Source organism: Triturus cristatus, chromosome 9 (assembly GCF_964204655.1).
Source record: "Triturus cristatus chromosome 9, aTriCri1.1, whole genome shotgun sequence".
NCBI lineage: Eukaryota > Metazoa > Chordata > Amphibia > Caudata > Salamandridae > Triturus > Triturus cristatus.
Window position 1 is genome coordinate 1,056,724,537 of NC_140592.1, and position 13,729 is coordinate 1,056,738,265.

A 13,729-nucleotide genomic window follows, 5' to 3' on the forward strand; every position below is an offset into this window, starting at 1 on the left:
TCTAGAGCCAGAGAAGCAGGCCAGCAGAGCCCCTCTAGAGCCGGAGAAACAGGCCAGCAGAGCCACTCTAGAGCCAGAGAACCAGGTCAGCAAATCTGCTGTAGAGCCTGAGAACCAGGTCAGCAGAATTGCTCTAGACTAGAGCCAGAGAACCAGGACAGCAGAACTGCTGTAAAGCCTGAGAACCGGGACAGCAGAGCTGCTGTAGAGCCAGAAAACCAGGAGAGAACCAGGTCAGCAGAGTCGCTCTAAAGCCATAGAACCGGGACAGCAGAACTGTTGTAAAGACTGAGAACCAGGACAGCAGAGCTGCTCTAGAGCCAGGTCAGCAGAGCTGCTCTGGAGCACCAAGTCAGCAGAGCTGCTCTAGAGCCAGAGAACCAGGCCAGCAGAGCCACTCTAGAGCAATAGAACCAGGTCAGCAGAGCTGCTGTAGAGCCAGAGAACCAGCTCAGCAGAGCTGTAGAGCCTGAGACCCAGGTCAGCAGACCCGCTCTAGAGCCAGAGAACCAGGTCAGCAAAGCTGCTGTACAGCCAGAGAACCAGGTCAGTAGAGCCGCTCTAGAGCCAGAGAACCGGGCAAGCAGAGCCGCTCTAGAGCCATAGAACCAGGTCAGCAGAGCTGATGTAGAGCCAGAGAACCAGGTCAGCAGAGCTGCTGTAGGGCCAGAGAACCAGGTCAGCAGAGCTGCTGTAGAGCCAGAGAACCAGGTCAGCAGAGCTCTTGTAGAGCCTGAGATCCAGGTCAGCAGAGCCGCTCCAGAGCCAGAGAACCGGGTTAGCAGAGCCGCTCTAGAGCCTGAGAATCAGGTCAGCAGAGCCGCTCAAGAGCCTGAGAACCAGGTCAGCAGAGCCGCTCAAGAGCCTGAGAACCAGGTCAGCAGAGCCGCTCAAGAGCCTGAGAACCAGGCCAGCAGAGTCGCTCAAGAGCCTGAGAACCAGGCCAGCAGAGTCGCTCAAGAGCCTGAGAACCAGGTCAGCAGAGTCGCTCTAGAGCCAGAGAACCAGGTCAGCAGAGTCGCTCTAGAGCCAGAGAACCAGGCCAGCAGAGTCGCTCTAGAGCCAAAGAACCAGGCCAGCAGAGCCACTCTAGAGCAATAGAACCAGGTCAGCAGAGCTGCTGTAGAGCCATAGAACCATGTCAGCAAGCTGGTGTAGAGCCAGAGAACCAGGTCAGCAGAGCTGCTGTACAGCAAAGAGAACCAGGTCAGCAGAGTCGCTCTAGAGCCAGAGAACCGGGACAGCAGAACTGTTGTAAAGCTTGAGATCCAGGTCAGCAGAGCCGCTCCAGAGCCAGAGAACCGGGTTAGCAGAGCCGCTCTAGAGCCTGAGAATCAGGTCAGCAGAGCTGCTCAAGAGCCTGAGAACCAGGTCAGCAGAGCCGCTCTAGAGCCAGAGAACCAGGCCAGCAGAGCCGCTCTAGAGCCAGAGAACCATGTCAGCAGAGTCGCTCTAGAGCCAGAGAACCAGGTCAGCAGAGTTGCTCTAGAGCCAGAGAACCAGGCCAGCAGAGCCACTCTAGAGCCATAGAACCAGGTCAGCAAGCTGGTGTAGAGCCAGAGTACCAGGTCAGCAGAGCTGCTGTACAGCAAAGAGAACCAGGTCAGCAGAGTCGCTCTAGAGCCAGAGAACCGGGACAGCATAACTGTTGTAAAGCTTGAGAACCGGGTCAGCAGAGCTGCTGTAGAGCCAGAGAACCTGGCTCTACAGCAGCTCTGCTGACCTGGTTCTCTGGCTCTACACCAGCTTGCTGACCTGGTTCTATGGCTCTAGAGTGGCTCTGCTGTCCTGGTTCTCTGGCTCTAGAGCGACTTTGCTGGCCTGGTTCTCTGGCTCTAGAGCGGCTCTGCTGACCTGGTTCTCAGGCTCTTGAGCGGCTCTGCTGACCTGATTCTCAGGCTCTAGAGCGGCTCTGCTAACCCGGTTCTCTGGCTCTAGAGCGGCTCTGCTGACCTGGTTCTCTGGCCCTACAGCAGCTCTGCTGACCTGGTTCTATGGCTCTAGAGCGGCTCTGCTGGCCCGGTTCTCTGGCTCTAGAGCGGCTCTGCTGACCTAGGTCTCAGGCTCTACAGCAGCTCTGCTGACCTGGTTCTATTGCTCTAGAGTGGCTCTGCTGGCCTGGTTCTATTGCTCTAGAGTGGCTCTGCTGGCCTGGTTCTCTGGCTCTAGAGCGGCTCTGCTGGCCTGGTTCTCTGGCTCTAGAGCGACTCTGCTGGCCTGGTTCTCTGGCTCTAGAGCGGCTCTGCTGACCTGATTCTCAGGCTCTAGAGCGGCTCTGCTGACCTGATTCTCAGGCTCTAGAGCGGCTCTGCTGACCTGATTCTCAGGCTCTAGAGCGGCTCTGCTGACCTGATTCTCAGGCTCTAGAGCGGCTCTGCTGACCTGATTCTCAGGCTCTAGAGCGGCTCTGCTGACCTGATTCTCAGGCTCTAGAGCGGCTCTGCGGACCTGATTCTCAGGCTCTAGAGCGGCTCTGCGGACCTGATTCTCAGGCTCTAGAGCGGCTCTGCGGACCTGATTCTCAGGCTCTAGAGCGGCTCTGCTGACCTGATTCTCAGGCTCTAGAGCGGCTCTGCTGACCTGATTCTCAGGCTCTAGAGCGGCTCTGCTAACCCGGTTCTCTGGCTCTAGAGCGGCTCTGCTGACCTGGATCTCAAGCTTTACAACAGTTCTGCTGTCCCGGTTCTCTGGCTCTAGAGCGACTCTGCTGACCTGGTTCTCTTTGCTGTACAGCAGCTCTGCTGACCTGGTTCTCTGGCTCTACAGCAGCTCTGCTGACCTGGTTCTCTGGCTCTACAGCAGCTCTGCTGACCTGGTTCTCTGGCTCTACAGCAGCTCTGCTGACCTGGTTCTCTGGCTCTACACCAGCTTTGCTGACCTGGTTCTATGGCTCTAGAGTGGCTCTGCTGTCCTGGTTCTCTGGCTCTAGAGCGACTCTGCTGGCCTGGTTCTCTGGCTCTAGAGCGGTTCTGCTGGCCTGGTTCGCTGGCTCTAGAGCGGCTCTGCTGGCCTGGTTCTCTGGCTCTAGAGCGGCTCTGCTGGCCTGGTTCTCTGGCTCTACAGCGGCTCTGCTGACCTGGTTCTCAGGCTCTTGAGCGGCTCTGCTGACCTGATTCTCAGGCTCTAGAGCGGCTCTGCTGACCTGATTCTCTGGCTCTAGAGCGGTTCTGCTAACCCGGTTCTCTGGCTCTAGAGCGGCTCTGCCGACCTGGATCTCAGGCTCTACAGCAGCTCTGCTGATCTGGTTCTCTGGCCCTACAGCAGCTCTGCTGACCTGGTTCTCTGGCCCTACAGCAGCTCTGCTGACCTGGTTCTCTGGCTCTACATCAGCTCTGCTGACCTGGTTCTATGGCTCCAGAGTGGTTCTGCTGGCCCGGTTCTCTGGCTCTAGAGCGGCTCTGCTGACCTGGTTCTCTGGCTGTACAGCAGCTTTGCTGACCTGGTTCTCTGGCTCTCAGGCTCTACAGCTCTGCTGACCTGGTTCTCTGGCTCTACAGTGTGAGAAAGTGGCTCTGTATATACTGTTCCCTAATAGGTACAGGGTGTACAGAGTCCACAGTCCCCCAGGGTTTGACAGAGGCTAAAGTTAGATATAACCTTACTCTCTAAAGTGGTAGCTTGGTCGAGCAGTAAGGCAGTATCAGAGGACAGTGTAAAGCATTTGTTGTACACACCCAGTCAGCAAATGGTCTCACACACTCAATAACTGAACTCTAGGCCAATGGTTTATATATAAAAAAATATAGGCTTGTTTTATTTTAGAACCAACACTTGGATTTAAAATATACTTTCTCAGAATGAGATGTTTCATATAAATACTTTTGCAATATGCAATTAACTTTTGTAAACAGTTACAAGTGGTTGCAATAGGCAACTCTATTTTAAACACAACAATGCATTGAGCTCAATGGAAATTTCAAGTTATTTGCAACAGATTACTTTTGGAATTCCAGGACTGGATCCTAGATTCAGTCCTGGGTCAGTACTCAGAATCAAGTGATGAAAGTCGACTTAATTACTGTGATGATTTTTTAAACAATATTTAGCTATTTTAAAAGTTGACACTTAGAAAATATTTCAAAGAAAACAGTCAATGATTCCCTAAGGAAGAAAATTCAAGTTGCAGGTACAGTATGTTCTCGTTACTTTTGTAATCCAGTACTGGGTGCCTAGACTCAGTACTGGGACCTTTATCCAAAACAGGTCAGTAATTACATTTTCAGATATTATACGATTTTTAAAGAATATTTAAAGATTGCAGAAATTGACACAGAGAAGAAATTTCACAGAAAAAAAGGCAATGATTTCCTATGGAAGAAAATTGGGTTACGGGTAATACAGTTGTAAGTATTTTTCAGAGTCAGTGCTGGGCACCAAGATCCAGCACTGGGAGCTCACCTAAGAGCAGGTGAGTAATTTCGTTTTCGTTACTCGGCTGATTTTTGGTGAATAGTTTACGATTTGAAAAGTTCACACTTAGAAGAAATTTCAGGAAAAAGCCGGTGAGGAAAATAGAGTTATCGGTTTAAGGGTAAGTACTCGACTGGCAGAGTTGAGGTTCTGGGCCTAGACTCAGGGGTCCCCCAGGGTCAGGTAGGTACAGTTGGTTCACCCTCAGCGACTCTAGGGCGGCCGGGTGCAGAGTGAGTTAGGCCCAATGTTATCCTATGAGGGATAGGGGGGGCGCCTTGGTTGGTGGCTGCTGACTGGCAAGCCACGCGGCTGTGGGAGCTGGGCTCCTGGTCACTTTCTCAGGGCAAATGGGGAAGTAGGTAGGTGTAGAGGTTTCACTGCCAGGGCCACTCGGGCGGCTGGGTGCAGGGTGCTTTTGAGCCTTCGGGCGCTCAAATGATTTCAATGGGAAATCTCCGGTTTGGAAAAAGACTGCAAGTTCGGGGACGAGGATTCTTCAGGTGCCACCACCACTTCGAGAGGTAAGTTGGGTAAATGGAGGATAGGTAGGTACCCCGGGATTGGGCACAGGGGGCCGCGGGGCACCGCGTGCAGGGGTGCCTTTTGGTGCCGGGAAATGTTACCCTCTGTTGATCGCGGTTGGGGGGGCACCTTGTTCTGAGGCTGCAGGCTCCTTCAGGAGTGTCGAGGGAGGTCCTTGGGTGCTGGACTCGGGGTCACAGTCGCCGTGGGATCGTCCTCGTGGTCTTAGTCCACTCCGGCACTGGCCAGGCTTGGCAGAGTGTGCTGGGTTCGCGGTTCCGGGCTGCTGTCAGGGATTAGAGGTAGGTTTTGAGTAGAGCCTCTACTCATGGGAGTCCCAGGGGCTTAGAGCCAAAAGGTAGCCAGGTCCTCCGGGGTTTGTGAGGTTGCTGGCCACAAGAGATGCCGGGTTGGAGCAGGAGCAGGTTTGAGGGTTGACAGGCCGGTAGGGCTGGGGCCAAAGCAGTTGGTGTCTTCCTCTTTTTAGCAGCTGTAGGGCAGGTCTTTTTTCTTCTTGCTCTTCTTTGTAGTTTTGAATCTGGAATCTGGGGAAGGAAGGTTCAGGGTGCCCCTAAATACTAGATTTAGGGGTGTTACAGGTAGGTGAAGGGCAGGGACCAATGGGGCCCTGTCCTGGGGTGGGTACACCCCCTATCCTGCCTCTCTCCTGTGGGAGGGGGGCAGTAGCCTAGTCCTGATAGGGTAGGGCTCCCCATCTTCAAGATGGCGAGAGTCCGGAGATGTGCTTCACCTCGTCTCCCCCACCTGAGGGGTGGGGTTGGCAGGCTGGCACATCCCCTGTCCTTATTTGGGGTTTCCGGCCAAGCTTCCCGCCAGAGTGGGGGGTTGCAGTGGCATGGGGAAGCTCACAGAGGCAGAATGCCTTTGAAGCATCCCCCTGCCCATCCTGGGGGAGGAGATTTAGCACCTTGCCCAGGATGTGCATTGTTGCAGACCCAGGAGAGCAGGGGCTCTCCTACCCAGGGATCCAGCAACATGTCTGCTGTGTGGCAGCCTAGGCAGCCTCAGAGCAGACGTGGATTGTAGGTTAGGTTTAAGGGGGCATCTGTAAGATGCCCTCTGGGGTGCTTGGTACATTAAATCCCACACTGGCATCAGTGTGCGTTTAATGTGCTGAGAAGTTTGATTCCAAACTTCTCAGTCTTCAGTGTTGCCATTATGGTGCTGTGGAGCTCATGTTTGACGAGCTCTCAGCACCATGTACTCTTAAATGGCAGCACTGCACTTATAGTGCTCAGGAATGGACCTGGGTACTGCAGGGGTACAGGGCTCCTGCTCCTGTGCCCACACCATTGGCATAAGGCACCCAGCTAGAGAGGTGGCTGATGTATGCCATGGCAGTGTAGGTGATGGGCATGGCACACAGGGATGTGTGTTATGTCGACTTTGTTTTTGTCTTGCACCCAAACACTCAGCCTGCAAAGGCAGTGTGCGTGTGTAAGGGTACAGGGCCTCTAAGGGCGGCCCTTAGAGGCCTTCCCTGGTCACAATGCCCTGGGTACCTAGGGTACCATTTACCAGGGGCTGACATGTGGCCAGGGTTTGCCAATTGGGGTTTTGTTTGTTTTAGGGAAGGAACATAGGCCCTGGGCACCTGATTGGCAGGAGTCCAGGGCACACTCAGTCAAAGTACATTCAGCAATTCAGCAAAAAGTGGGGGCATACCATGCAAGAAAGATGGCACTTTCTCACACAGGTCAGCAGAGCTACTGTAGGGCCAGAGAAGCAGGTCAGCAGAACTGCTGTAGGGCCAGAGAACCAGGTCAGCAGAGCTGCTCTAGAGCCGGAGAATCTGGTCAGCAGAGCTGCTCTAGAGCCGGAGAACCAGGTCAGCAGAGCCCCTCTAGAGCCAGAGAAGCAGGCCAGCACAGCCACTCTAGAGCCAGAGAAGCAGGCCAGCAAAGCCACTCTAGAGCCATAGAAACAGGTTAGCAAGCTGCTGTAGAGCCAGAGAACCAGGTCAGCAGAGCTGCTGTAGAGCCAGAGAACCAGGTCAGCAGAGTCGCTCTAAAGCAAGAGAACCGGGACAGCAGAACTGTTGTAAAGCCTGAGAACCGGGACAGCAGAGCTGCTCTAGAGCTGGATAACCAAGCCAGTAGAGCTGCTCTAGAGCCAGAGAACCAGGCCAGCAGAGCCGCTCTAGAGCCAGAGAACCAGGTCAGAAGAGCTTCTGTAGAGCCAGAGCACCAGGTCAGCAGAGCTGCTGTAGAGCCAGAGAACCAGGCCAGCAGAGCCGCTCTAGAGCCAGAGAACCAGGCCAGCAGAGCCGCTCTAGAGCCAGAGAACCAGGCCAGCAAAGCCGCTCTAGAGCCAGAGAACCAGGTAAGCAGACCTGTTGTAGAGCCAGAGAACCAGGCCAGCAGAGCCGCTCTAGAGCCAGAGAACCAGGTCAGCAGAGCTGCTGTAGAGCCAGAGAACCAGGTCAGCAGAGTCGCTCTAGAGCCAGAGAACCGGGACAGCAGAACTGTTGTAAAGCCTGAGAACCGGGTCAGCAGAGCTGCTGTAGAGCCAGAGAACCAGGTCAGCAGAGCTGCTGTAGAGCCAGAGAACCAGGTCAGCAGAGCTGCTCTAGAGCCATAGAACCAGGTCAGCAGAGCTGCTCTAGAGCCGGAGAACCAGGTCAGGAGAGCAGCTCTAAAGCCAGAGAACCAGGTCAGCAGAGCCGCTCTAGAGCCAGAGAACCAGGTCAGCAGAGCTGCTGTAGGGCCAGAGAACCAGGTCAGCAGAGCTGCTGTAGGGCCTGAGACCCAGGTCAGCAGAGCCGCTCTACAGCCAGAGAACCAGGTCAGCAGAGCTGCTATACAGCCATAGAACCGGGTTAGCAGAGCCGCTCTAGAGCCAGAGAACCAGGTCAGCGGAGCCGCTCTAGAGCCAGAGGACCAGGTCAGCGGAGCCGCTCTAGAGCCAGGTCAGCAACCTGCTGTAGAGCCTGAGAACCAGGTCAGCAGAGCTGCTGTAGAGCCAGAGAACCAGATCAGCAACCTGCTGTAGAGCCTGAGAACCAGGTCAGCAGAGCCGTTGTAGAGCCAGGTCAGCAGAGCTGTTGTAGAGCCTGAGACCCAGGTCAGAACAGGTGCTGCAGGGACTGGAGAAGTACGAACGTAATCAGACACAGAAGAGGTGCAATGATGCAGCGTAATATGGCACATTCTGTCGCAATATTTTGCTATTTTGTCATTTTACAACACAGTAGTATTCTCTAGGCAAACGTTTCTCCTCATTAGCAGCACTCTAACACCCGAATACAGCCGTCAGCAACGAAATGGTGACAGTTTTACTTTGCAAAGCGTCAGTCCCCCAGGAGACCACGGCTAATGCTTTTTAAAGCCTCTTTTGAGCCATCTGAGTTAGAATCAATGTTTCCAACTGATACAGAAGATCTGAATCATGCGGCAAGAGAAAATATGTAAATACTCCGAGAACGCGGCGGCCACAATATTGCATTATTCCAGTGGTCCTGCCTATGAGCAAAGACTTGTAGTGTAATGGCCTTGATTTACTGACTGTTGTAAATCCATGAAAGTGTCCCCCAGAAGAATATTTGGGCAAAAAATAACATTGAAGTGCTGATTCTGTAGTACTGATAAAGTAAGGGTAAAAGTGGAGGTCATGCAAGGTCACTGAAGTCAGGAAGGAATGGGCAGTTCTGGACAGCATTGTCATTCTCCAGGTAGAATTTCCCATGAAGGGCAGCGGCAAGTAGCTTGGATGAAACAACCATTTGCAATGCAATAGGTCGCTCATTTACACGAGTTAAAGCTATTGGCATTGTAAATGACAATGTCTTTTATTTATGTTTTAAAAACCAAAACATAAATAAAAGGCATTGTCATTTACAATGCCAATAGCTCAAACTTGCGTAATCGCGAGACCTATTGCATTGCAAATGCTAGTTATTAGATGGGTCTTCTCGGGTAAAATGTTGTCATGCAATAAAGCACTCTGTTTGGAGACTGTCCTTAATGTATGGAAGGCCAATAAGTGTTTTATTAATCAGAATGAAAAATAAAAATACACTTATTTCAAGGCTTGGAACGAGGCCACCACACAAAGATGGGAAAGATAAAAGGAACAATTTAAAAAAAGTGAAAATCTTTCATTTAATATAGAACTTTTTTTGGACAACACATCCCACCCTAAGTCTCAAGGTAATGCTCAGTGTTTTCAAATTAGACCGATGATCAGAAGTAACTTTTGGAAAGATTAATACCACTGGCCCACAAGTGATATGCTATCCACTACAAAAACTAAACAAGCATTTGCAATGCAATAGGTCTCGAATTAACTCGAGTTTGAGCTATTGGCATTGTAAATGACAATGCCTTTTATTTATGTTTTGGGTTTTAAAACATAAATAAACGGCATTGTCATTTAGAATACTAATAGCGTAAACTCTCGCAAACGCGAGACCTATTGCATTGCAATAAAGGGTCTTCTCGACCGCTTGTTAGATTGTAAATATCAGAAGAAGAGACCGGCCTGAGACGTCTTCAAAGTAGTGAAAATAGTGCAGTTTAGATGATGGGTGTGTGTTGTAAATTACACAGACACAAAGTGTGAAGTGAGAGTTACATATGGTCCAAGCTATAAACACTAACAAAGCGCTCCAACACCTTTCGCTCTGAGATTACACTGTCGCAGCTCAGGAGAAAGAGCGGGAGGGGGCTATTTCCTGCTCTCTACATGATTTGAATGTGCAGTGTGGCATTGCGTAATATCATTGCTGTCTTTGGCCTAATAAAAAACACTCCAGCTGTAGTAGGGCCCTGGCTTCACCTCCTGGTGCAGGGTGGGCTGTGCTTTATGGTAGGGAGGGGGGGAGGGATGGTCTTGGCTGCAACTCAAGCCTCGTACAGTGCCCCTGCTATTACTAGTGAGCGAGAGGCGCTGAGGTGGTGGTAGTGGTGGTGGTATCGGTGGTACTGGTATTGGTGGTGGAAGTACTGGTATTTGAGGTGATGGTACTGGTGGTGGTATTGGTGGTGGTAGTATTGGTGGTGGTGGTATTGGTGGTAGCGGTATTGGTGGTGAAGGCGGTATTGGTGGTGAAGGCGGTATTGGTGGTGAAGGCGGTATTGGTGGTGGAGGCGGTATTGGTGGTCATGATGTTATTAGTATTGGTGGTGGTGGTATTGGTGGAGGTGGTGGTATTGGTGGTGGTGGTGGTGGTATACGTGGTAGTGATGGTGTTGTTAATAAAACAGGCTTTTGAAAACAATCAGTCAGGTGGCTTTAGTACAGATGACATGTAACACAGATGTGCTGTTGTCAGCTTCAGCCCATTAACACAGGATTATATGCTACCTGGAATTCACATGACTTAATTCGCTAATCATTTCTAAATCCATTTTACTTGGGGGGTGGGGGCTTGGAGCAGACACGAGATAATGCCGGGTTAAAGTGATTGAAAGCGGCACCAATGTTACGGGGGTGGCCATGCTGCTTAAAAAAACACAAGTGGTTTCAGCTGAAGCAGCGCATGTCTGGCCTGCAGTAAGAGAAACTCAATAAAGTAAATAGTGCTTACAGACTAAATAACAGGTCCTGTGTAACAACCGAAGTAAAAGGGCCAGTCGCCATGGGAGGGTACAAATGAAGGCAAGGCCATACTAAGGAGGGACTAACAAGCCTATTAACGAATCCGAAGGCAGCATTTATGAAAGACAATGACACAAGCAAATGCAAAATATGGGAGGAGAGTGGGCGCGGCTTCTCTCCCATACTCTACTACAGCAGTCTCGCAGAGTGAGCAGTGCCTGCGTGCTGCCGCTAGGCTCGACATAAAAAGACAAGTACTAAACATAACAAGTAATATATGAGAAACAGTTGCTGCCCCATATTTAGTAGGCTAAAACAGTTGCTACTTTACCCTCGGTTACCTGAAAATACCAAAGTATTTAAAAAGACATAACCCACTCTACTGTATGACTTGCTGCTTGCAGTTTTCAATCACTAATGCTACAATAAGTTTATTTTTAGTTTCCTCAAGTCCACTGACAAATAACACGTCTAGGTGGGGCTGAAGAAAATATTTAATTTGACACAGGGATAAAGTCTACTGACCAAGGTTGATGGTCAACCCCCTTAGTCCAGTTTCTGTTGTAATTATGTACCTTAGCTTTTATATCCTTTGTATTTTGAATTTCGCAGAGGTTTTGAAAGAGTGAGGTCAGTGTTCCTTCCGTTTCTTATGGGGTCAGCCTGCAGCAAGTCTGACAGAATTTTGCTTTGTAATATTTTTTTTTACGGGGCGAATATGTGGATAAATAAATCATTATGGGTAATAACCCAGTCCTGCTCATAAGTAAAGGCTAAACTGCCTTCCTTTCAAGGCTTCTTTGTGTATCCTCTCCGTACCTCCAGGATGCTCCAATAAAGTGTCCATCAGAGGGACGGATGGTGCAGTAGGCATTCTCTGGGGATATATGGTTTGGCAGTGTTAGGAGGCCACAAGTCTTCTTTAGAGGAGCCTCAAAAAATTGTGCAGATGCTATCAGTGCAATTAATACTGAGAATGATGCACTGCAGATGGTTTTAAGAATGCACACAGGCAGTGACATATGTGGGCTTGTGGGGCACAGGGATTGTTCTTTGGTAGGTTTTCCAAGACTGGACTGCAGGGTGTGACTGCCCCTCTTCCCCTACTGCGAACATGCACAATGAACACTTTAACTGGTCCATCTGTCTTTGTCCCTATGGCGGATGTGGAAGAACTGTCCCAAGGCGGTTTGCTTTTCCCATAGCAAACCTAACATTCGCTAGTTTGTTACTGAGGTAGCAAGCTAATGGCAGAGGTCACTTTGGTCTGCTTGGCAATGCTGCATGTGATGCATCGGAGGCCAAATGCAGCATAAGCATAGAGTACAATTATGAGTGTTTATGGGTGCATGTATCTCTCTGCCTGCCTATGCTCATCTGGAGGGTCTGGCTGTGACAAACTGACCCAGAGGAATTATTGAGAAGTTTGAAATATTGCATTACTATGAATTGATTACATTTATGTTGGTTATCTAGACTGGTTGTATTGTGAACTGAGCCACATTTGCACCCACGAAATCAACATTCCAATGAGTTCAGGTAGAATTACTTTTTAGAACATGCACCTTCTCCTGTAACCAACCTCAGGTTCTCCCCTCCTTGTTGTTTCTTTCCAAGTAATAGAACAATGCAATTTGAAGTAGAAAGGAAAACTGCAAGGTTTATACTGATTAATGAAGGGATAAGCCTTAGGACTGACATTACCTTAAAGAAACTTCTATGTCAACATCAAAATCAGGTCTTGCAATTCATGTGACATCAACTATATGTCTAGTGATCTTTCTCCTCTGTATTAAATGCATTTTAAAAATCAAGACCTATGTTGAGGGATCAAATTACCTTAGGTGCATGTGACAAATACTGCTTTCCCATTGACATCTGACTCAAGAGACGGAATTTGTTGTCTTGAAGTACGTATATTCCCTGAAAAGAAAATGAGATCATGTGTAAAGCAGCACTGAAAAGTGGTTCTCTTCTATTGATTAATTTCTAAGTAATAGCAATCAGCAATATAAAAATCAAGCTTCAGGCTAAAAACTTTTTTTTGACCAAAAGTATATTTTTATTCTCAAGACAATTTAACACTGAGAAATAATTTGCCAATAAAACCTGCAATTATGTCAAATGTTCATTTTTAGAAGATTACAATTGCAATTTGAAATTAAATGTTATTTTGGATGTAAACATTGGGAGTGGTTAAAACATAGCATTATATGCGCCAATTATTCGTTTTTTCACAAAGAGAAATATATCTCAGTTTCTCCTAAAGCCATTTAACTAAAAAATAAAATTACACTTTTATCAATAAAAGTTGAAAAATGAGAAAAACACAAAAGGGTTTATTGATTTTTTTAAAGTACTCTTCAGGATTACTCTTTACTTCATTTTATTTGCTACACTATAAAAAAATCTAGCAGACAGGATTATATGGCCAGATGGCATTGCCAGTTCAGGGCAAAAAAAAATTAAGAGCAGTAGAGGAGCAGTCTGGCTAAATAAAAATGCCCTGGTCTTTAAGGAATCCAGACACCCACCACAAACCAGGAACAAAATATACTTGAACACAGAAATTGTACTTCTGATGGATACTTCTGCCTACAGTTTACTCACCTGTAGAGCAATGTCCGGTATCAGACTAGATCCGGAAACTTCAAAGGTCTCAGGTCGCCAGTAGGGAGCACTGGATTCTTATTGATGTAGGAAGTGGCACCAGGTGACATCACCGAAGCAATATAGTGCCCGCCCCGGCATAACAAGGTCAGTTCCCTTTTTTCAAACCTTTGACCAAGATCCAGAGGTCCCTCTCTCTGAGGAGCTTTCTTCACACAAAAATCAAAATCAGCGAAGTCACTTGTGGCCTAGTGGTGAAGGCCTCAGATTATCACTGTGGAGATTGAGGGCTTAAGTCTAAGTGCCCATTTCCATACTCTAAAAATTAAAACCAGCACAGTACCATGTTCCCTCCTACGAAATTGGGGTTAAAACCCTGAAGGGTTTGTGAGGGACACATGTCCATAACTGGCCCCCAAGCTATTTGTCTTTGGTGCCTGGGGTCGTACCTTGACCCTCCCGACCTGAACTTCCTGTCAAAGCATGTACCCCAAGGTCATAATTGAGCAAGAAGTAAAACTCTCTACAGCCAGGTCTAGGGATGACCGTCAAAGCAACAATTGTTTGTGGGATCCCTCCAGATCTCCATGGTCATCTACAGGGGGCAAAAAGAAGAAGCACAAGA

At 49.2% G+C, this 13,729-nt stretch overlaps 1 protein-coding gene across 4 annotated transcripts in view; it reads right to left on the bottom strand.

Annotated features, from left to right (window-relative positions):
* Nucleotides 1-13,729, bottom strand: part of TRAPPC6B (trafficking protein particle complex subunit 6B) — a 77,732-nt gene that overhangs the window by 23,036 nt on the left and 40,967 nt on the right. For all 4 annotated transcript variants that reach the window (XR_014968889.1, XR_014968888.1, XM_085626927.1 and 1 more), the window contains exon 4: nt 12,334-12,417. Coding sequence is in view for 2 of the 4 variants with exons in the window: in XM_085626927.1 (XP_085483053.1) it covers nt 12,334-12,417 (84 nt within the window). In the remaining 2 variants the exon portion in view is untranslated. The remainder of the gene's footprint in view (nt 1-12,333; nt 12,418-13,729) is intronic.